This window comes from Macrobrachium nipponense, chromosome 4 (assembly GCF_015104395.2).
Source record: "Macrobrachium nipponense isolate FS-2020 chromosome 4, ASM1510439v2, whole genome shotgun sequence".
NCBI lineage: Eukaryota > Metazoa > Arthropoda > Malacostraca > Decapoda > Palaemonidae > Macrobrachium > Macrobrachium nipponense.
Window position 1 is genome coordinate 79,161,986 of NC_061100.1, and position 22,511 is coordinate 79,184,496.

The 22,511-nt window shown below is 41.3% G+C and overlaps 1 protein-coding gene across 5 annotated transcripts in view; it reads left to right on the plus strand.

Moving 5' to 3' along the window:
* LOC135210968 (1-acyl-sn-glycerol-3-phosphate acyltransferase delta-like) overlaps positions 1-22,511 on the plus strand; it is a 290,759-nt gene that overhangs the window by 82,909 nt on the left and 185,339 nt on the right. For all 5 annotated transcript variants that reach the window (XM_064243957.1, XM_064243958.1, XM_064243954.1 and 2 more), the window contains exon 2: positions 12,652-12,846. In XM_064243957.1, coding sequence (XP_064100027.1) covers positions 12,657-12,846 — 190 coding nt within the window. In that variant the 5' untranslated portion in view covers positions 12,652-12,656. The remainder of the gene's footprint in view (positions 1-12,651; positions 12,847-22,511) is intronic.

The window sequence follows — 22,511 nt, forward strand, 5'->3', positions numbered from 1 at the left end:
ATGAAACTTTATGTAACATAACAATATCATTTTATTGCAGTGTCTTACCGAACAATTAGACAGCTGTAGGCTCCCTACATGACAGACAAAAGATTCAAACTTTCGCAGTGGCACTGCCATCGCCGATGTAGGTGACGTTATCTGCCACTCGAGGGAGGAACAGACCAGGTGTATTCAGTTCGTTCTCTGCTGGCTTCTGGTTAACTTCAGTGGTCGGTGCAGACTTTTTTCTTCATCACTGGATGGTTTATGACTGTCATATTTTGGTGAAGTACTCGACTTCATGTTTTTGCTAGTTGTTTGCTTTCAATTTAGTTAGCTTAACTGCAGTTAGTTGTGGCATTTAGGCCATCATGTCAGATTCTAGCCCTTCAGGTGTTAGGTTTTGTGCCGGAGGGTGCAAGGTTAGGTTGAAGGTAAAGCCTCTTTACAACCCACACTCGAAATGTATTAAATGTAGAGGTAATGGATTGAGTGCACTCATGAATTGGCTTGTGAAGAATGGAAAGATTGGAGTGACAATCAATGGAAGGTTTTTGTTTAAGTCATGTACAAAGTAATCACATAGCTAAGCATTTCCAAGCGTCTCAGTGGCGTGATTGGTATGGTCTTGGCCTGCCACCTCGATGGCCGCGAGTTCGATTCACAGGCATTCCATTGAGGAGTTAGAGATCTGTATTTCCGGTGATAGAAGTTCACTCTCAACGTGGTTTGGAAGTCATGTAAAGCCGTTGGTCCTGTTGCTGAATAACCATTGGTTCCATGCAACGCAAAAACACCATACAAACAAACAAGCTAAGCATTTCCAAGAACCGGTACTAAAATTTGAAAATTGCGGCAGCGATTCTTTTGTTTCGGTGTAGGTCGGTACCCCGCTCACTACCAGGGGAATAGGTAAACAACTTGGCAAAGAAGCTCAATTTTATTTTTACTGGCTTCTCTATTGATGTCTGACTGTAGTAAGTTGAGTGTCCTTTTTTGTAGCAAAGGCTGCAATGCACGTTTAACTTCAGCAAAGTATGATTCCCATTTTGTTTGTGTTAGATGTAGGGGTCAACTTTGCACTATTGATTTAACTTGTAATGAGTGTATAGGCTGGGATGAAAAACAATGGAGGTTTCTATCTTCTTACCAATCAAAGTTAGAAAAAGATAGGAAGCACAAGGCTACTGCTAGGTACAAAAGGTCTCTAGCTAGCCAGGAATCTTCCTCTGAAGTGCCTGTGATTTCTGTTTTGTCCCCCAAACCCAGTCTTTCTTCTTTTCAACCTAATCCTGTTCCTGACTCCCATGCCTCCGATCCAAGTCTCGACGCAATTTTTGAACGTAAGTTTGAGCTGTTGGCTAATTCTATGGCTCAGCTCGGCGAGTCGGTGGGTATGCTTCTCGATAAAGAAAAAAGTAGTGTTATTGGAGCTGACTGTCCATACTGGTGATTCTCCTACGTAAAGGTCCCAGACATATTCCTCTGCACCTGGGAAAAGTCATACCGATGGGGCAAGGGAAGTGGCAAAAAGCAGGTTTTCTTTGGTCGAGATTGACCACCACCTTCTAAATCTTTTCAAGATTTCAGAAGCAAGATTTCAGAAGTTATTAGTTTTATGGACTGGACTATTGGCTTCCTTGGTTAGAAAATTCTGGACGCTTCTTCTGCAATTTCTCCATTGGTTTCTTCCGACCTCTTAGGAGTTCTCTCATGCTTAGACAGAGGTATTGGCAACGGTTCCCGCCAAATCACTTCTACCTTTGCAATGTGCCTTCGTAAGAAGAGTGAGTTATGGGTGCTCCTTCACGACTAAGGAGTTATGTACTTCAATCCAGAAATCAGCTCTTCTGTTCTCACCACTGGTTCACAAATTCCTGTTTCCTCAGGATGTCATTAGTGGGATCGCTTCTGATTTGCAGAAGAAGTCAACCCAGGACTTGCTCTCCCAGTCATCCAAGCATTCCAAGGAGACTCCGGCTTTTGTCCCGAAGTCTACAAGAAATCTTCCTTCAAGCCCACCCCTGAGCAATGAGAGTCTTTCTCACGACCAGTAGGTGACAGACTCCATCATTTCTGGCAAGAATGGAGCAGAAGAGGAGCAGAACAATGGGTGGTAGAGGCCCTAAAAGTGGGATGCGTACTCTGTTCCGTTCGTCGTAGTAAAGCATACTCTCTCAGCTCAGAGAAGTACAGTGGAACCTCAACATACGAAAGTCCCAGCTTACAAAAAATTCAAGTTACGAAAGCAAATACCAAGATTTTTTTGCCTCTACATACGAAAATAATTCAGGTTAGGAAAGGTTGTTGATGTAAAGTCCCGAAATTCGCCCAGACTGCTGAGAACAATTTTAAAACTTGAGCACCGCCAACTGAGTAGACTCGCTACCATCCTCCCATTCTCCCTTTGGTTCCTGATGCTAGTTACTGCCATAAGTTCCTGCTCTCCTATTGGTCAGCATCTCTCCCATCGTGCTCTACGTAAAGGCGTTCTTCGGCCAATGCGTCGCACCAGCGTTATCGTACGCACGCAGAATTCATTTGTTCACATATACGATTTTGTTTGTTAATGTAAATTTGTGTTAAGTGATTTCGCTTTGTACTTTATCGTGTTGTGTGAGAACTTAATTAGTATACTACATAACTTAATTACATACAGTATAGTCATGGGTCCCAAGAAAGTTGCTGAAGTTCACGGAAAGAAGAGGATGCACTCTATGGAGACAAAAGTGGAAATTATCAAGAAGTATGAAGCTGGCATGGGGTTGAGTGTGATCGCTAAGGAATACGGCTGAAATCCGTTGACGATAGGCACAATCCTTAAGCAGAAGGAAGCCATCAGAGCAGCTACACCTTCCAAGGGTGTGACTATTTTGTCCAACAAGAGGAGCCACGTCCACGATGAGATGGAGAGGCTGCTTCTTGTATGGATAAAAGACAAAGAAATCGCTGGTGATACGATAACCGAGACAGCAATAGCCACAAGGCCAGCACTATTTTCGGTGATTTGATTGCCCAGGCCAAAGACGACGGAGGAGAAGGGGCATTGACGGCAACCCCAGACTTCAAGGTTTCTCGTGGGTGGTTTGAAAAATTCCGGAAACTTTGATGAGACTGGCCTTTTTTTGGAAAAAAAATGCCTCGTCGGACGTACATCACGGAGGAAGAGAAGAAGCTACCCTGGCATAAGCCTATGAAAGACAGGCTTACACTCGCACTTTGTTCGAATGCCAGTGGGGATTGCAGGGTGAAGCCCCTACTTGTGTATCATTCAGAAACTCCTCGAGCCTTCAAGGCCCACAAAGTGCTTAAGGAGATGCTTCCAGTGATGTGTTGGGCTAATGCGAAAGCCTGGGTAACGAGACTTTTGTTCACTGAGTGGGTAAATCTCTGTTTCGGCCTGATAGTGAAGAAATTCTTGGAAGAGAAGCGCCTCCCTCTGAAATATCTGCTGTTGTTGGACAATGCCCCTGCTCACCCTCCTGGCCTCGAGGAAGATATCCTAGTGGAGTATTCTTTCATCATGGTTCTTTATCTTCTGCCTAACACAACCCCTCTCCTCCAGCCCATGGACCAGCAAGTGATATCAAACTTCATGAAGCTGTACTATATGAAACCATCACCGATACCACAAACCTCACCTTGCGTGAATTTTGGAAGGAGCATTTCGACATTGTCATATGCATCAGACTCATTGATCAAGCTTGGCAGGAGGTTTCGAGGCGAACCTTGAATTCTTCGTGGAGGAAACTCTGGCCTGATGCCGTATCCGCCCGAGACTTCGAGGGATTCGACGTGGGCAAAGCTGATGCAGATTCAGAAACAGTTGATGATCCTGAAACTGTTTTGCAACCAGATCTTGACGAGATTGTTGCACTCGGCAAGTCCATGGGGTTGGTCGTCGACGAGGACAACATCAATGATCTTCTCGAGGAGCACCAAGAGGATCTTACAACGGATGACCTGAAGGAGTTGGAGGCCATGCAACATACCGTCCTTCAAGAAGAGTTCTCTAGCAGCAGTGAGGAGGAGGAGGAGGACCCTATGACAACGGCAGAAATTAAGGATGCTCTAGCTGCTTTTCATAAGGTGCAATCATTTTTAGAAAAGAGACATCCCGGAAAGGCTTACACAGGTCGTATGCTTGCGCAGTTCGATGACGTTTGACTGAGTCATTTCAGGAACATTGTGAAAAGCAGGCAGAAGCAATCTTCCTTGGATAGTTATTTTTTAAAGAGGCCTTTAGTAGGAATAAGCAAACAGGAAGATCCAAGTGATACTACAAAAAAACAAAGTTGAAAGTGGCGAAGAAATAAATAAATAAAAAAAAAAAACGTATAGTATAAAAAATTTTAAAAAATGTAAAAAAAAAAAGGCAAAAAAAAAAAAAAAATTTAGTTTTAAGTTTTTTGCAAAGTTAAGTGTTAATGTTTTGTGCCATTTGTTATTAATGTGTTTCGTAAACTTTAGTGTTGATGTTTCCTGACATTTTTTAATGTGTTTCGTAAAGTTAAGTGTTCAAGTTTTCTGCCATTTGTCCTCCTCCTCTGTCGCCACTTTTGGAGATTGCTTCACTTGAAAGGTAAGGTTCCACATTTTACTACATACTTATGTATGTACGTACAGTATTTCTTGTAACCATGTACACTAACACGCTTTATTTACAGGTATGTAGTACATATTAGTAGTACATATATGTAGTTTAAGTTAGGTATTGAATGGTCCAAATTGTTGCATTTCATTGTTTATTGGTCAATTTAGCTTTATTATAAAATTTACTGGGGTGTTTTTGTAGGGCTTGGAACAAATTAGGCAATTTACATGTAAAATGTGGTTCAAGTACGAAAAAATCAGGTTACGAAGGCCGCCTCGGAATGGATTAATTTTGTATCCTGAGGTACCACTGTATTCCGCTCTGGCCGACGAGGTGTCCGCTCTTCTTCTAAAAGAAGTGATCGAGAGAGTGGAGGACCCACAGACCGAGGGCTTTTACAACTGACTTTTTGTGTTCCGGAAGTCTCCAGGCGGCTGGAGGCCAGTCCTGGACGTGAGTACGCCAAATGTCTTTGTCATGAAAACAAAGTTCTAAGTGGAGACAAATTGCTCGATTCTTGCCTTCATCCACAGAGGAGACTGGATGGTGTCCTTAGACATGCAAGATGCGTACTTCCATGTTCCCATTCATCCGGACTCAAGGAAGTATCTGAGATTTGTCTTCAAAGATCAAATCTTTCAGTTTCAGGCCCTATGCTTCAATCTATCTATGGCTCCTCAAGTGTTCACTCTCATTCTGACTCCTCTGGCGGGTTGGATACATCTGATGGGGGTCAACACCACCCTTTATCTGGACGATTGGCTTCTTTCCTCTGTGACAGAACTAAGTTGCATGAGAAATCTACAAAAGACTCAGTCTTCTAATCAATCTGCCAAAATCCCAACTAGTCCCGACAGATAGTGTATTTTAGAATGACTCTGGACTTCTTTTTCAGGCTTTTCCCTCCCCGAAGAGAGTAGTCATATGTCTTCACACAGTAGACAAGTTCCTATCTCTCCCAAAGTGCTCTGCCAGAAATTGAATGAGCCTGCTTGGAACTTTATCCTCCATCGAACAGTTCGTTTCGCTGGGCAGACTTCATATGAGGATCCTTCAGTTTTACCTTCAGTCCCAGTGGAACAGGAAAAAGTTCTCAGACGACTTCCTGTTCCCAATTTTGCGGGAAGTCAAACATCTGCTTTGGTGGAGATCAGAGAGAAGATTTCTGGAAGGAAAGTCATTTCCCCTCTGAACCCAGAGCTCAACTTCGTTGCAGACACATCCGATATAGGTTGGGGAGCACTGCTGGGCAATGGGGAAGTCTCAGGAATATGGAAATCAGCTCAAAAGGCTTGGCACATCAACCTGAAAGAGCTGACTGCAATCAGTGTAAGTTTACAAGCTTTTGCTACAGAAGTCCAAGGTCGGATAGTGGCAGTAAACTCGGACAACACTACAGCCCTCTCGTACATTGCGAGGCAGCAAGACTTTCTCCTTTGGGCCCATTCGAATCACACAAAGCTAATGAAAAGGTTTGTGCAGGGCAGGATGAATGTTTTAGCAGACCAACTCGGTCACAACAATCAGGTCATCTCTACAAAATGGACTCTGCATCCAGCTGTCTGCCTAGACCTTTGGAAGTTTTGGGGAAGACCAATGATCAACTTGTTTGCAACCGCCAAAATCAAAGGCTTCCACTTTATTGCTCTCCAGTGCCAGACCCAGCAGCATGGGCAGTGGATGCCATGCTTCTGGACTGGTCACACAAGGAACCTTATGCCTTTCCATTCCTAGGAATGATCAGGGAGGTGTTACAAAAGTTCTAATCACATGAGAATGTATCAGTGATCCTCATAGCTCCTTTCTGGCCTCTCAGGGAATAGTTCCCTGACCTGGTAAGTCTGTTAGCAGATTTTCCCAAGTTACTCCCTCAAAGATGAAAACTGCTCAGACAACCACTCATGCCAAGATTCCACCAAGGACTATACTCTGACTCTGACAGGATTCAAACTGTCGTTTGACTTCTCAGAGCAAAGGGTTTTTCAAGAGCGGCTGCAGAAGCGATCTCGAAATGTAGAAGAAAGTTGTCCTTCAACATCTACCAGTGCAGGGGGAACATTTTCTGAGCATGGTGCAGAAGAAATCGAAGTCTCTTCTTCTCGAACATCTGTGACAAAGATAGCCAATTTTCTTTTGTACCTAAGGATATCTAGAGGATTGTCTTCTACAGTCAGAGGATATAGGGCTATGCTAAGCTCTGTATTAAGGCAATGAGGATTGGATTTGCCTTCAAATCAAGACTTATTGGACTTGATTAAGTCCTTTGATACCTGCAAAGGTAAGGAGACTCTGCAGGTATCATGGAATTTAGACGTAGTCCTGAAATGGCTGTCTGGTCCTCCTTTTGAACCTCTAGTGTCTGCCTCACTCAGGCATTTAACTAGAAAGACACTCTTCGTGATTGCTTTAAGCTCAGCCAGAAGAGAGCAAAATTCTAGCCCTGAATAAAAGGGTTGGTTTCTCTACTGGAGATGCTTTAGTTTCATTTACTTTAGGCTTCCTTGCTATGAATGAAAATCCTACAAAACCCTTGACCTCATTCTTTTACTATCAAGAACTTGTCTAGTGTAGTAGGAGTGGAGGATGAAGAAAGGACTCTGTCTCATGAGAGTTCTGAAGTTTTACATGCACAGGACTGAAAACATTAGAGGACCTTCCAATAGTTTGTGGTGCTCTGTTAAGGACCCCTCATGCCCTTTCTCATAGGATGCCTTTTCGTTCTTTCTTAGAGACCTCATTGGAGATGCCCATTCTCAGTTAGCAGTGGAGGCTCTACCTGTTTTGAAGGTAAAGGCTCATGAGATTAGAGCAGTGGCAACATCTCCAGCCTTCAGATATAATCTTTCGTTAGCTTCCATTCTCCAGTCCACATACTGGAAATGTAAGTCAGTCTTTGCGAATCATTATCTTAATGAAGTAGAAACGATTTTTAATGATTGCAGTACCTTGGGTCCGTTCACAGTGGCTGGCAAGGTAATGGGAGAAGCAGCATAGGAAGCATTCCTTCCTACCTTACTCTTCGCCTTGAAAACCGGTGTTGAGTTCTTGGGGAGTCTGGGGGTACTTGGTAGGGTGGTTCTTTTTTAATATTTGGTGTAGGTAGTATGTCCACATTCTAGCTTTTTGTTGTTGTTCGTGGTACTGCGCCCAAGGCAGGGGCAATGTCTGTGCTTTACTAGTGTTTGGTGAATTCCTCGCTGTAAGGCTTGCACTATGAGTAGGTGACCCTGGTCAACACCACACCTCTACTAAGTTGAGAGTAGCTGCGTCAGAGGGACTTTAGTCTGCTATAGCTCTTTTAACAGGTAAGGAACAACAAGCATTATGTTAATGCTGGCAAGATTTTTCTATTTGCATGCTTTTATCAATTATAATTGCAACAGTTGTTCATCCTTGAATCCCATCTCCTAACAATGTGGGGATCAGCTATGTAATTTACTTGGTAAGTTACCAAACCAAAAATGATATTTTTATAATAAAATAATGTTTTGTTTATACTTAATAAGTAATTACAGAATGGGAGCCCACCCTCCTCCCCTCTCATGGATGAAAAGGCATAAATAAAATTGAGCTGCTTTGCCGAGTTGTTTGCCAATTATCCTGGTAGTGGGCGGGCTACCAACCTGCACTGAAACAAAAGAATCGCTGCTGCAATTTCAAATTTTAGCTACCATTATTAGAAATACTTAGCTATGTAATTACTTGGTAAGTATAAACAAAACATTATTTTATTATAAAAATATATTGTAATACACCACCTGAACACCTGACTTAGCCCTAATCCCAATTAGCCTGAACAGCTCTCAATTACCCATCCCAATAGTGGGAATTTTTAACAGCCAGTGTTGCCAACGCTGCAGGTAAAAACTTCCATTGAGTTACCATCACTGACAGTTGGCAACGCTGATGCAGGTGTGTCGTTACTCTTACCTTCCTCAATTGCTTTTTGTTCGTGCCGCGGGAAGGTTGTTGACCTTCCGCATTGCGAATTTAATCCTTGCCCGATCTCTCGGATTGTTTATTGACGAAGAACTTAAAGAATTACGGAATTTTTTTTGTTTGGATTTGGATTGGTATTGATACACAGCAGATAGAATGGATAAGGCTTCTCTTCCACCCTCCACCTCAGCGCCGGCAGCTTCAACTCTGTCTTTGATCGCCCCGACATCGGTAGAGGCCACTGCACATTGCTCCTGCTCTTCCTGCAAGAGAGGTATGAGTACTTTAAGACACGATAGACACTCGATTTGCCAGGTATAGGTATGTAGGAAAATCAAATGCAATGTGCAGACGCGGTGTGATGAATGCTCAAACTGGACAGTTGAAGAGATGGAGGACTACATCCGACATCGTAAGTTGCTGGCCAGTAAAGGAAGCAAACGCAAAGTAGATTCCGCTTTACCACCAGGATCGCAAGCTCCCCTGGTAGTTTTGATAACCTTAATTTGGAAAATATTAGCCAGGATCAGGGAATAGGTGTGACTAAGACTATAGGGTCTGAGTTATGTATTGAGGACAAGCTAGAGAGCGTGCAGAGTCGTTCTCCTGGACGGACATCAAATTTTGGTTCGTTGGGAACCAGTGTTAAGGCAGACGTTCCGCCATCTTTGCTTCTGTTCAGGTCCGGTTCAAGGACACAAGTCAAGTTTACGGTTCCAAAAGTGTGGGATCCTGTTCCTCTAACTGTCAACTATCTTTCCTCTGTCTCAGAAGATCCTACTTATGTTTCCCCTGTATCTGTCTTTCCTACTCCTTCTAGTAAGGCGGATCAAGGAACCCCCCTTTTGGGTGTTTTAAGAGGTTCATTTTTCTATATCTAAATGTGTTAGTACTATTAGTATTATTATTATTATTAGTACTGTTATGGTTATTGTTAGTTGTGTTATTAGGGTTAGTATTTCCCTTAGTCACTAAGTTTTGTGAAATTGGTACTGGGATTCAGCTGCGTCTGTCTGATGTTGGTCTTAAATTGTATGAGCTATCTCTGACAGTGTCAAGTACTTCGTTAAAGGCTTTCTGCATTTCACCCTAAAAAAATTATCCACATATGCTGCTCATTATTACACAACAGTATGTAAAAAAAAGTCATATATGAAATTGGTCATAACAGTATCACAGAAATTATTTAAATAAAAATGATACACAAACATATCACAATATATTCAAAAATTATATATCACCAACTGAGTGTTAAGTATAAAAATAACTAAGAAGAATTCCTCTCTCAAACATCTATCTAAAGAAAAAAATTAATACAATGAAATTTTTATACCCTTATTAAGAGAGAATTCAAAAAGTTTTATATTTTCTAAGAAAGAGAGAATAAGCAAATTTTCACACACTTATAGAGAGAGAATAAAAAAATACAGTTTAATTACAACTTACGTATGTTTCAGTTGTCATTCTTTTTACTTGGATTTTGATAACACGGTTCATTGTTGGCACTCGAATTCAACTTGTGTTTCAAAATCAATCTTGACTGACGCTGAGTTTTTCTCATTTTGTTGTTCAGCAGATTCATCCTTGTCAAAAAATTCTTCAGTAAAGTTGATTCTTTAACAGAAATGTTTTTAGTGCATTTTGCAAAGCACTCATCCATTTTTAACAGATTGATTACTATTTATAAAAATCTGTTTGGGTGCGTGTCAGTAGCCACCAACACACTGCTTGGTTGCGGCTGCTGCGCTATGCTGAATACGTTACAGTGTTTTGCTGTTTCACATACGTTATTGCGGCACTGTTTTCTTGTTGTTCTATCTTGTCAAAATAATTTGTCTTCGTTGTGGGTTTTGTAGTATTTATAAATTATTATGTCACTTTGTTCTGCTTCAGCTGTTGGCATTTGTAGCAGGAATGTTTTTGTCAATGTTATGATTCACGTTGGCATCTGTTATTAAATTCTTGAGTCAATTTGTACTGCCAGAGTTCTGGTATGTGTAATTTTTCTTTCTTCACACTGCACTTTTTACGTCTTCCTCGGATCTGCACTAGCTGGAATTATTGGTCATGTTCTTCTTATTTTTATTGGTACTCCTTGATTTGTTTTAGTTTATAGATCCTTTATTGTTTCTTGCTTTATTTATTGTTAGTTGTTAGAGTCTCGGGAGGCTTAGGAAGACAGTACAGGTTTCTTACTTCATTAACACACTTGTTAAAAAATATACATAAAATTACAAGTTAAGTATATGACGATGAATCAAAGTGTGAGTCTTCTTGAATATTCTAACTCACAAATGTGAGGCTCTGGACCCCACACCACTTCTGCTTAGGCTCCTGGCTATTTTCTGTCTGCTCCTCTGCTTGCTGCTTGTTATCTGGAAGGTTCTTCAAAGGAAATTGTCCCACCTACCAAAGGCAGGGAATTTACTACTGTTCCACCTGGTAGTGGTCCTTATTGGTTAAAGATTATCTACTGCCATCCCATGGGTGTAAGTGATTGACTTAATTCCGCCCCTTGTGGGTGGAACTAATGACGTCACTGGAACTGTTTAGATTCCAGCAAAAGATCAAAAGCCAGGTCATAGGTGAGAATTTTAATGGGAGCGCTTGGATTAAAACTTTGTGCGTGTTATGGCTATTGTTCAAGACTCTTCCTGTGATTAATTCTCTTTCTCTCTTTCTTTCTGTCTTGTTTCGCTACTATTCAGTCTCTCTTTCCCTGGCTATCATTTGTCTATTAATGGTTCTCTCTCATTTCTTTTTCTTTCTTTTATATTTATGCTATTCCTAACTGATAGTATTCTCCTAGCCATCATCACACAGCTTTGACTCAGGATAATCTGTTCCCTCTGAAACAGTTGGAAAAGTTGATGGCTTATTTGAAGGGCAAGCAGTTGGCCCCTAAGCCAGCGGAGCCTTCTCCTTCTCCAGTTTCGTTGGAGGAAGAAGAACAGGAAGCAGACTATTCGCATGTCAGCATATTTGAGTCATCTGCGGTATCTCTTGGATATGTACCCTGATTACTTTAGCGTGGCAACTCCCAGGTCTCCTGCTTCGATTTTTAATGAGAAGGAAGCATGTGGACCCTTTGCTTCCCAAGTTAGTTATGTCAAAGGCTTCGAAGAAGTCTCTTCATATTGTGGAAGAGTGGTTATCGACTTAGAAAGAGTCTGGCAAGGGTTCTTTTGCTTTTCCACCATGGAAGCTAATCACAAGTGATACAGTTTTTATGTGACAGGAGAATCATCTGTTATTTTTTCAAGAATCATCTGTTATTTTTTAATTAAAACTTACATCCACAGCCCCCCATCCTTGCAATGGGTAATCAGCTGTATAATTGTTTGGTAAGAGACTGCAATAAAAATGGAATTTTTATTATAAAAAGAAATTTTATTGCATACTTACCGAACAATTATTAATCAAAGCCCTCCCTCCTCCCCACAGGTGGATGGCTGGGTAGAACGAATTGATGTTACCTGGGCAGTTGTACCTGTAGCTCCCTCGAGTGGAGGGAGATGACATCACCTACATCAGCGATGGCGGCGCCAATGCAGAAGTTTTGAATCTATTGTCTGCCATTCGTAGGGAACCTACAGCTGCATAATTGTTCGGTAAGTATGCAATAAAATTTCATTTTATAATGAAAATTCCATATTTGGATATTTCCCTGTACTGTTAAATGTGACCCCACCCAGCTACCCCAAAACTTAGTGGGCTGTCAAGGAGAATTCTGGTAACAGTTAAAACACTTAAAACACACTGGTGGAGAACAGGTGAACTAGATAGCCATCCGGGCAGCAATTCAATTTTTTCTGTGAATGCCAACTCGCCTAATCCATGCAGATATAACCTAACTAATAGTAGGTAAGTATCAAAATAATAAATTGTAGTATGAAAATTTATATTATTTAGACTAATGTAGTGGAGTGTTATTTAGTTAAAGCCTGTCTCTGAAAGAAAATTAAAAATCCAAGAGCGACTTCAATGATGTAGAATTGTAAAAAAATTTTCCCCATGCAGTTTTTTTCAAGTATGCATTTCCTTTCCATTTTATTGGTGTACGTATTTCCTTTCTATTCTACTTATACATCCCCTTTCCATTCTATTTATGCATTTTCTTTCCATTCTATTTACAGACAGAATGTGGGAATTGGAGGACTTTACTGAGATTCGCCGATGGTATGCACTCCACCTACTGTTGTGCGTCACATTCTTCATCTCAGGCTTGATAATCAATGCCATTCAGTTCCTTCTTTATGTCACACTAAGACCCTTCAACAAGAGTCTTTATTGCAGTATAAACTACTATCTCATGTATTCTACAATGTCACGTAAGTACTGAATGATTAGTTGCAAAGTAATTGAGTGCAAAATCTGAAACTCATTTTCTGGGTATTATGTGTGCATGTGACTTGGGCATTTCTATAATCTTAAACATAACTTTGTAAAGTGCATGCATATGACTGAATTGTAATCATTGCGTAAAGCACTTGAAGAGATTTTCTGGTAGTGTAAGAAAGGAAAGAAAGCTGAGAATGTGCATTTGTCAGGGAAAGAAAAATCATGGATTAAAAAAAACAGAGTTGAACTAGGCAACATTTTCCATGAAAATAATTAGCTCTTAATAAGTTGTTGATTTCAAATTGTCAAATCTTTGATCTCAGACTTTGAGTACTGCACAATATTTCCATTTTTAATGTCTTTTTCAATGTTTTTTCACAAGCTTAATAATTTTTTGCTACATACTAGTTTATATTTTTATATATTATATATATATATATATATATATATATATATATATATATATATATATATATATAATATATATATATATATACAGTAGAGCCTTGGTTCTCGACGATAATTTGTTCCAGAAGGAGCGTCGAAATTCGATTATTTCAAGAACTGAATCAAGTTTTCCCATAAGAAATAACTGAAAATGGATTAATCTGTTCTTGACCATCAGTTATTACCCTAACCTTGCCTTTTTATACAATACGTGCATTACTTGTAAATTACAACTAAATAAGTTAAAAGTTAAATAAATATCATGTTAAACGTATATTTATAATTTTAAATGTATAATATACAGTATAAAAGAAAACTGGCCTGCGTCCAACCGATTGTTGACCAAGCGCCATAGGCTAAGGCTACCTAGGTGATTAGTGTAGTGGGTAGCCATAAAACTTGTTGCTAACATAATAAAAACATTGAAAAGCAAGTCTAATTATTACAGTAAATTAATAAACTATTAAAATTAAACCCAATTTATATTTATCAAAACTTACGAAAATTTGCCTACAGTAAGTCCACATTTAAGGATGTAAACAAACCATAGCATAGAAACGTTTGCATTCGATATTAATTTATGGTAAATCTTATACGAAGTCGACTGCAATACTGTACACAAAATCGCTTGAAAATTATCTTTCAGTAAATGTTATGATACTAACGATTTTGTTTCATAAATGTCCTTATAAAAAACGTGCGTCTTTTACGGCAAATTGTCCAATATCAGGGCTGGTTTCAAGCTTATTGGACTTTGACAATTATTATGGTACTGCATGGTACATATATACGTACGTACGTATAAGTAAAAGAATCTTCTTAATTTCTATAATTACTATACCATTGCGTACCAGCATTAATATCAAGCTAACCTCTTTTTTACGAGGACGCTTATAGTAAACCAAGCATACAGATTGCGTTCGTTACCGCGCACGCGTTACATATGTAAACATAAAAGAATCGTCTTAATTTCTATAATTATTCTATACCATAGCGGCTTCTCTGATTTAAGCTAAGGCTAACCTCCTCTTTACCAGCAAGCTTAACAAAGCTTAAGATTGCGTTCGCTACCGAACGGCACACGTTACGTATGTAACAGTGGTTTCACTACCAAATATCACACGTAAACAATGACGTATTTTTACAGTAGACATAAGGAATCTTCTTAATTTCTATAATTAATGTATACCGTAACGGCTTCTGAGTTAAGCTAAGGCTAACCTCTTCTTTACCGGCAAGCTTAAAAAGCTTAGATTGCGTTGCTACCGAACCGAACATGTTACGTATGTAACTGGTTTCACTACCAAATCTTACACGTAAACATTGACGTATTACAGTACGACATAAAAGATTCGTCTTAATTTCTTAATTACTACGCACTTAATATGGCATAGCGGCTTCTCTGATTTAAGCTATGGCTAACCTCTTCTTTACCGGCAAGCTTTAACAAAGCTTAAAGATTGCATTCGCTACCGAACCGCACATGTAACCTACGTATGTAACATTGCCTTCACTCCAAACCTAACACTTCAATACGTATTGCATTTGCTACTGAAACGTGCGCCTCGAGTGTGAGCATGATTTTAGAATAGGTCTATGCTTGAAAAAAAAATCAAGCAAGGGTGCTTGATTAAATCTTTTTTTCGCTCATCACTTTCATGCAGAGGAGAGGATAGACGAAACTTAAGGTTTATTTTGGAGTTGGAAATGATGGAAACATTTTGAAGAAGGAAAACGCGAGATGCCATGTAAACACTTTCCATTATTTCAGCGATTAACAATAGCAAAAGGTTAGAACATAGATAGCCAGTAGTAATGTTGGGACCCATGATGAATCAAAAGGTAACTGCGTATAGAGTTGATACCACCGAAAAAGCAAACGAAATGCGCGCAAGGTGTACGAGACACGACACATGTTTGAATGTTTGTAAACAATAGCTGCGTACTTTAAACAATGCTGAGTGGCGTCACCAGCGTTATCAACCGTTTTGCTAAATTATGCTAGTCGGTCCAAGCAAGAATTTATGCCAAATATGGTGCAATTTTGTGCCAGAATTATGCTATTAATCTATCATTATCTCATTTCTCTAATACATTTGAGCTAAAACAACGATGTAATGGAAATTTAAAACATTTATATATTAGGTGAAATGATACAAAGTTACGAACAGACAATATTATAACTAATAATTTGATGGTCTTTACATGTTAGCAAACTCGAAATGAAACACCATTTTTCTTTAATAGATCACATACGCAATCACTAGTATACTATTTGATATGCAATCACACATTTGACAAATGTGTGATCACACATACAAATGTGAAGAAAAACATACACATATAACTTATTACTGCATCATTATCATGCCACTGAGAACCATTTTTCTTTAACAGGTCACACACACAATTAATAAATACTTGAAAATGTGTGAAAATTACTTCAAATATAACATTTTGATATTTACTGAAAAATTAAAACGAAAAAAAAGGTAAACAAACAAACCAGTCTCTACTCAAGAAGAATAACATACGTACTTATTACTTGATCATTATCATGCCACTGAAGCACCATTTTTCTTTAACAGATCACACACACACAATGAATAAATACTTGAAAATTATGTGAAAATCACTTCAGACATAATTAAAATTTTGATATCTACTGAAAAAAATAAAACTTAAAAAAGGAAAAAAAGTAATTCTTTACTCGTGAAGAAAAAACATTATTCACACTTTACTGATCGTTTGTCATGCCACTGTGGGTATCTATTTATATTCACAAAATTTAACATTCCTTAGTTGGGTTCAAACTTAGCAATCAACTCATTTGTTAGTGCTGCTTTTGAGGCAATTTCCCAAGGAAGATACATATATTAACTATGGCTGTTTATGAAATTGAGGAATTTTCTGCATTTTATTTAAAATTTAGTGAAAATACATTCTAAAATTGTACTAGAACCCTAAGTGTGAAAGAAATTATGCTAGGCTCCAATTCTTGGGTCAAATTATGCTAAAAAACATGAAATTATGCTACATTTGGTAGCACTGGATGACGCCAACTAGCGGCGGTTGGCGGAAACAGTTTTGTTTACAAACATCATATGGTCTGGGGTCGGAAACTGGTTTTTTGGTTGAAAACAGATACAAAGTTTATTGGAAATTTAGTGGCGAAATCCGATTATGTCGAGTTCTAATACGGTCGTGAACCGGGTCTCTACTGTATATATATATAGTATATACATATATACAGTGGTACCTCGAGATACGAAATTAATCCGTTCCGAGACGGCCTTCGTATCAAGAGTTTTTCGTATCTTGGAACACATTTTACATGTAAAATGGCTAATCCGTTCCAAGCCCTCCAAAAACACCCCAGTAAATTATATTTCCAGGCCTAAAACACATGTTCTAGGGTTACGACGGAAGAAATATGACTCCAAAAAGGTAAAATACTGTACATACTTGAGTAATATTCAACTGCATATAATGTTCAACCCCATTTTTACTGCATATATTAGTACTTTAGCATATGTCCCTTAGCAATAAGCCTAGCCTATGTTAGCGGTTGCTACTGTAGCCTAGTCTATGATTCTGACATCCAAACCTAAGAGCTAAAAGCTTAGAATATGCCAATAAAATGTATAAATAATCAGTATGTACCAGAGAAATGGCCATACAAGCTTGGAAAAAGGAAGCACACAAGTAATGTTATAGGATAATCAAAATCAATTAAGGTTAATTGCTATAATCTAAATATAAGGTTACAGAACAAGTAACAACAGAGCAATTGGAACCTTAATGTTAAACCAAAATACAAAGCATAACAGGTACTTAAGAGTACATAGTAAGGCTTAAATGCAAATTGTGACTAATCCTAGATACAAAACAAAAGGAAACATCACAATTATATACAATATGTGGCATCCAAGGTACAATATGGCTACATTGACGACTGAGCTACGGCAAGAATGCTAGTGAGGCAGGTAGGAAAGAGAGATATAAAGTAAACTACTTACTACTAAGTTAAGCAGTGTTAGGGTAAACTGTTTCCGGCTGCCACTGCTGGAATTTTAAGGGCTTCTAAGGACTTGAATACTGTCGGAGATTTCCAGCCTGTGTACGTCTTCAGATCTTCAAAATTCATGTGTTGAAAATAATTAATTGAGGTAACTACTGCCCTAACATCATGTACCCGTGGGAAGGACTGCGGGTTGGCTTGTTTTATAAAGTATAAAATCTGTTGTCTAATTCCTTTTAAGGAAATGGTGCCTCCCTTTTCCCTAATAAACAGAGGGCCTGAAGATCTTAGGGCAGTTCTACTTAGATATGCTTTTAGTGAAGTAACTGGACATAAGGACGGGTCCTGTGGAAGTGGGAGAATTTTCTTTGGGGCCCATCTATCCAGTGGGTCCTCATTCTTAGCTAGAAATTGGCGATCTGGAGAAAGTAACACTTCTCCTGAAGGGAGAAACTCTATATAACCTGATTCTCTAGATAGAGCCGACAGTTCGGAAATTCTGGCTCCTGAGGCCAGACTTAACAGGAATAATGTTTTCCTCAGGAGAGGTAAAAGGTCACGTGAGTCATTATTAGTGTCCGAGGCCAATTTAAGGACATAATTTAAGAACCATGACACAGACTTGGGCCTCTCAGATGGTCTTAGTCTAGCACAGGCCTTGGGGATAGATGAAAAATATGAATCTGTCAGATCTATTTTGAATCCAAACTGGAAGATCTTCAGGGCAGACTTAGTAGTAGTAATAGTACTAGCTGCTAAACCTTTCTCAAATAGTGTCCTGAAAAAGGATATGGCCAGATTCGTGGTCATGGTTTGTGCATTAGAGTCCCTCAAGAATACAGCTAGTTTTTTAACTGCTGAATCATATTGACATAGCGTCGATTCCCGTTTATCAGATTCTAAGAATAAGATGTTCTGGGGATTGATATTAGCATCTCTTTGTGCCGCAAACTTCATGAAGTCCATAAAGTTAGGGCTTTCTGAATTCCTGAGGAAGCGAACACAGTCCGCGTTTGCACTAGTTGTGATAGTTTGGGATTGGGAATCCGTTGAGGTTGGAGTCCCAATTCCAGTAGAAGTGGGAACCAATTGCTCTTGGGCCAATTGGGGGCTATTAGAGCAATGTGGCCTTTGAACGTCCTGAGTTTGTTCAGGACTTTCAAGAGAAGATTCACTGGAGGAAAGAGGTAAATATTCTTTCACACATTCCAGTCTATAGCCATAGCGTCCATGGCATAAGCCAGAGGGTCCAGGTTGGGGGCCACATAACAAGGGAGTTTGTGGTTCGACTCCATGGCGAAGAGATCTACCTGAAGCCCCGGTACTAGTTGACAGACCCAACTGAATGACTCCTTGTTCAGGGACCACTCCGACTCCAGCGGAACTGAGCGTGATAGCGCATCCGCTACCACGTTTCTTAGCCCGCTAGATGAGTGGCGGACAGGTGCCATTTGTTCCTGTCTGCTAGTGAAAATATGGCTATCATGACATGGTTCATGTGGCTTGACTTGGAGCCTCCCATGTTGATGCAGTGTACTACTACTGCACTGTCCAGCACCAGCTTGATATGAGATTTCTTGGCTGGATGAAGCTTTTTCAGGGTGAGGAACACTGCCATAGCTTCCAGTACATTGATATAAAGCTAGCGGAATGGTAGGGACCAGGTTTCCTGTACCTTTTTGTACTGTGAGTAGCTGCCCCAGCCGCTTAGTGATGCATCTGTGTGGATCACTAAGGCCGGCAGAGGGAATTGGAGCGGAATTGTCTTTGACAAATTCTTGATCTCCGTCCACGGGCGGAGTCTCTTTCGTAAGATTGCTGGGATAGGGGCTAGTTTGTCCCGGGATCTCTTGTTTGCTCTTGAACGCCAAACCCGGTTTATGTCCTTTAGTTTGGCTTTCAGAAGAACATCCGTTACTGAAGCAAATTGGAGAGAACCTAATATTCTTTCTTGGTTCCTCCGGGACGTCTGCTTGCACTTGAGAAATTGTCTGGTTGCTTTGGCTATTTCTCTCCTCTTCAACGGCGGAATTGATAGAGTGTGGGAGTTTAAGTCCCATTGAATCCCTAGCCACTGGAAGCGGGACTCCGGTGTTAGCCGGGACTTGGTTCTGTTTATCTGGAAGCCTAGATGTTCCAGAAACTGGATTACTTTGACTGTTGCTTTGCGACATGCTTCAATGCTTGTGGCCCACACGAGCCAATCGTCCAGATAAGCTACTAGCATTATTCCTTGAGACCTTAGTTCTTGAACAACTGTCTCCGCCAGTTTTTGTAAATATCCTTAGGGCTACGTTGAGCCCGAATGTACTTTGAAAGAGTAGGCCTGCTTTCCTAGTCTGAAGCCTAGAAACGGGTGGAAGTGTCTTGCTACTGGAACATGATAGTAGGCATCTGTAAGATCTATAGAGGTGGTGACGGCCCCACGGGGAAGTAAGGTCCGCACCCGTGAAACGGTCAGCATCCGGAACTTGTCGCAACGAATGAATAAGTTCAGACGGGACAAGTCTAGAATTATTCTTCGCTTGTTTGAGCCTTTCTTTGGCACGCTGAACAAGTGACCTTGAAATTTTAAATGCTTGACTCTTGACACTACTCCTTTTTGAAGGAGTTCCTGAGAGTATTCTACCAATTCCGCTGTTGGTTGCTGATAAAAGGTGTTGGATGGAGGGGGACCTTTGAGCCAACTCCATCCTAGACCTTTGGACACAATGCTTTGGGCCCATTTGCTGAACTTCCAACGGTGACGAAAGAGGAACAGCCTCCCTCCTACCTGGGGATTCTCACTGGTTTGAGGAAGGGCGTGCACCACGTCCTCCTCGGGAACCCTTGCCTCGGTTGGAGGCTCTTCCGCTGCCCCGTTGACGGAAGGCGCCTCTAGCTCTGCTACCCCTGCCAAACCTGTTGAAGGTCTGAAAGGACTGGCTTTCAAACACTGGGTTGTAGGCAGGGGAGACAGTGTAGGAGGTCGAAGCCTGTGCCTGTTGCGGCAATTGTGTCAGCAGCACAAACTGCTGTTGTGGCTGCGTCTTAGAAGTCGAAGGTTGTGGTACTTGGGATACCGGAACCGCCTGTACCAGAGTCTGCTGTTGAGGAGCCTGGAAGGGCTGGAATTTCCTAGGCTTCTTTTTCGACTTGGGATTCGATCCAGCGGACTCCGGTTTCCGTTTGGAGACCAGTCCCCAGTGAACCCTTAGACTCTGATTAAACCTGACTGCCTCGCAGTGAACTTCATTCACTACAGAGACCGGGAAGAGGTCAGAGCCCCAAATGGATGAGGCAAAAAGCTTGTTAGGCTCATGGCGGATCGTGGCCTCCGCCAGTACATGTTTCCTGCAATTTCGTCTAGCTATGACGAAATCATACAAGTCACATTGCATAGAGTACAAAAGTGACTTGGCAATGATCTTGAATAACGGCTCTTCTCCGTAGATTAGAGCCGATACTTCTGTCATAACTAGCGAGTTGAGGGACCTGCACAGCCTCATCCTGGCGTCATACTCAGTCTGGATGAGGTTGTCTGACAGCCTGGGCAATCTCTCGCTGAATAGAGTGATGGCGCAGTCCGGCTTCAGCTTACCCTCCGAAAAGGTGGCTGGAAGATATACCTAGTGATCATCAGTTCCAGGGAGCAGGAGGGAAGTCGGTTCTGTCTCCGGGAACTGGGGCATGGGCTCGTCCTTCATTGCAGCTTGCAGAGTCAATTCTGCCACCTTCCATGTGAACAGGATGGGTGTATCCTCGTCCATGGTGAAGATCGTGAAGGGGCTCTTAAATGCTGTAACCTTGGTATTGGTGCACTGCCACTCCTCCAGGTTATGCAACCATGCCTGCTGCGCCTGATCCCGGGAAAGAATTACTGTCTCTTTCAGGACCTTGTCTTCCCTCCTCATAGCTGCTTTTGTGAAGCGGACATAGCCTATGAAAGGGGGCTGTAATCCTTGCGGATGGAATTTGAAGTCCTCAATCCTTCGAGTTCCGCAGCCCTCGATCGTCAGCATGCCGTCCACATGAGCATAAGAAGCCACCCTCCAAGGGTTGTTCGGGGTAAAGGCAGGAAGGGTAGACGAGTCCGGCATTAGCAAGCTCTGAGCTGCCAGGCCGGACTGTGGAAGTCCTGTCAAAGCATTTTCCCGGAGACCTGCAATGAGGTTCTCCTGGGTAACCAACCTGTCCGAGATAGCCCAGATAGACTGCCCTGACTCCTCTAGAAAAGATGACAATTGTACAAACATCTGGAATTTGAATTGTACCAAGTTCCCGACCATGCTACCCATCTGCTGCATAATATTGGCCGAAATATATGCAGAGAAGGTGTCAGGGTCAAAGGGGGAAGGTTGTACCTTCTTAGGAGTCCTGGGTCTGGCATATGGATGCCTCAGGGTCGGAGGAGAAGGGCTGATCCCTCTCCTTAGAAGACTTAGACCTCGACCCTTTAGAGTAAGAAGTCAGCTTAGCCTTGTCAGCTCCGGGATGGTGAGCCGGAGACTTACGGGCAAGGCTGGTACCTGACTTCTTCGAGAGGGACTTCTGCAATGTTTTAAAGTCTCGCTTGCCTTTGACTTTAGGGATCGCCAGATCGCCAAGGCGGACTTCGGTCTGACCGACTGAAGCCCCCCGGTGAATCCCTGGAAAGAGTTTGAAGTAGGAGGGGAAGAAGCTCTAGATGGACTCAAGGAAAGCCCTTGAGCCTCTACAGTACCTGCCTCACTCACATTCTTACCTGTGCCCATGCCTTCAACAGCCATGGGCTCAAGGTCTAGGTCTAGGGCAGCTACTTCCTTTGCAACCTCCTGCGTAGCAGCCTCCTCCAAGGGCTGAAAAACTTCCTCTTGGATGGAAGCGATCAGGGAAGCTGCCACTTCGGGGTCCATGTAAGAGGTACTCTTCCCGCCGGGGAAGATGAGAGTGGCCATCTCCTTGGAGAGGATGTAGGGTTGGCCCTTGGTGACATTGCGGCCAAACCCACCAACCCAGGCCTTCAGGGTGGCAAGAGCAGTCTCCCGGATCGCTTGGGTGCCCTGAAAGAGAGGGTTAGTATTAATACTTAAGATTACTTAAATTAAACTGTAACTTAACTTAATGGACATATCAAAGAATATAGCCGTCATTGGTACTCATTGTATTACTGTGCAGACTTTGAAATGCCACCTACCTCAGAGGAGACTTGGTCTACGAGCTCGTAGC